The 1695-nt window shown below is 54.9% G+C and overlaps 2 protein-coding genes across 2 annotated transcripts in view; both read left to right on the top strand.

Moving 5' to 3' along the window:
• The window catches only part of EMH_0057200 (uncharacterized protein), a gene marked incomplete at both ends in the record, with an annotated part of 2130 nt that extends 2037 nt beyond the window's left edge, over positions 1–93 (top strand). The window contains one exon of the mRNA XM_013497440.1: positions 3–93. Within this exon, the coding sequence (XP_013352894.1) occupies positions 3–93 (91 nt within the window). The remainder of the gene's footprint in view (positions 1–2) is intronic.
• A 470-nt stretch (positions 94–563) lies between these two features.
• The window catches only part of EMH_0057190 (uncharacterized protein), a gene marked incomplete at both ends in the record, with an annotated part of 1844 nt that continues 712 nt past the window's right edge, over positions 564–1695 (top strand). The window contains 2 exons of the mRNA XM_013497439.1: positions 564–906; positions 1326–1695. Coding sequence (XP_013352893.1) covers positions 564–906; positions 1326–1695 — 713 coding nt within the window. The remainder of the gene's footprint in view (positions 907–1325) is intronic.

Genomic DNA, 1695 nt, shown 5'->3' with positions numbered 1-1695 from the left:
GCAGCAGCAGCAGCAGCAGCAGCAGCAGCAGCAGCAGCAGCAGCAGCAGCAGCAGCAGCAGCAGCAACGCCACAACCACTTCCTGTTGCGTAGCTTTTTGCTTCCTTGATATGCAGTATCTCTCCTTTTGTGTGTGTTGTGTTGGGGTATACATAAACTCCACCATGTTAGGGTTTAGGGTTTAGGGTTTAGGGTTTGGGGTTTAGGGTTTAGGGTTAGGGGTTTAGGGTTTAGGGTTTAGGGTTTGGGGTTTAGGGTTGGGTTTGTCTGTCTTCTCTTTCGTCTCCTGCATCTGTCTCCTTCTTGCAGCTCCCTCACTCCTCATCTGTCTCCTCTTTCTTTTTTCCATTTTATATTTTCTGTTTTTTATTTTATATTTTTTGTTTTGTTTTTTGTTTTTTGTTCTTTGTTTTTTTTTCTCTTTTTCTTTTTCTCTCTCTAGTGAGTCGCCGCTGACTCCGTTGTCACTGTCTTCTCTGTAACTTCGCTCATCGCTGTTGCTGCTGCTGCTGCTGCTGCTGCTGCTGCTGCTGTTGCTGCTGCTGCTGCTGCTGCTGCTGCAGATGAAGGAGCTGGTTGCGCCAGTGGTGAAGTCTGCGAATCCCCCTCACCCCGAGGACCCCGTAGCCATACAACGCATGCACTTGCTGCTGCAGCAGCTGCGGCGCTCGCGTCGGCGGCTGCAGCACCTGCAGCAGCTGGGCCCCGAAGACACCATTCGTTTCACAGTGGCGGTGCCGCAGCAGCAGGACGAGTACAGCCAGCAGCAGCAACAGCAGCAGCAGCAGCAGCAGGAGCAGCAGCAGCAGCAGCAGGAAACAATTCAACTCACCCATACACTAGGGGACGTCAAGCGCCTCCTGGGGGCTGGGGGGGGCCTGGCCTTAGTACCGGGCATCCGCTTCGGTGAGTCTATAGCTGCTGCTGCTGTTTGCTGCTGCTGCTGCTGCTTGCTGCTGCCGCTGCTGCTGCTGCTGCTGCTTGCTGCTGCTTGCTGCTTTTTTCTGCTTCTGTTTGCTGCTGCTCTTTTGTGCTGCTACTGTTTGCTGCTGCTGCTGCTGCTGCTGTTCTGGTGCGTTATCCCTTCTGTCTCCTCCTATTTTGCTGCGGCTTTTGCTGCTGCTGCTGTTGCTGCTGCTGCTGTTGTTGTTGCTGCTGTTGTCTTTCTGTTTGTTTTTCTTTCGGTTTGCTGCTGCTGATTGAGTAGACTTTTGGTTATTCCCTTCTCCCCTCACTCTGCCGTTTTGCTGTTTCTGCTGCTGCTACTGCTTCCATTGCTACCTCTTCTGCTGCTGCTGCTGCTGCTGCTGCTGTTGCTGCTGCAGGGCCAGCTGTGTGTAAGGTGGAGGCGCTGCGGGTGGTGCAGCCGTACCCCCAGCCCCTCACCCCCGAGCTCTGGTACGCCGAGGGTTTCTTCGCAGCTAACTGTGCTGCTCTCCGCTTCAGGCTGCAGCAGACACCATACAGGACCCACGCCAACTGGCTTGCATGCAACCATATGCCCCCAGATGCTTTCTTCCCCCAGCAGCAGCAGCAGCAGCAGCAGCAGCAGCAGCAGCTTGAACAGCAGCAGCAGCAGCAGCAGCAAGGGGAGCAGCGGGGAGAAAGTGGTGTGGAAGCAAACGGTGCTCAGGAAAGCAGCGAGGATGCAACCAGCAGCGAACTCAAACCCAGCAGCAGCAGCAGCAGCAACAG

The sequence above is a fragment of the Eimeria mitis genome, genomic scaffold (genome assembly GCF_000499745.2).
Source record: "Eimeria mitis Houghton genomic scaffold, Emh_scaff2677, whole genome shotgun sequence".
Lineage (NCBI taxonomy): Eukaryota > Apicomplexa > Conoidasida > Eucoccidiorida > Eimeriidae > Eimeria > Eimeria mitis.
This window is presented reverse-complemented; position numbering and strand designations above follow the sequence as displayed.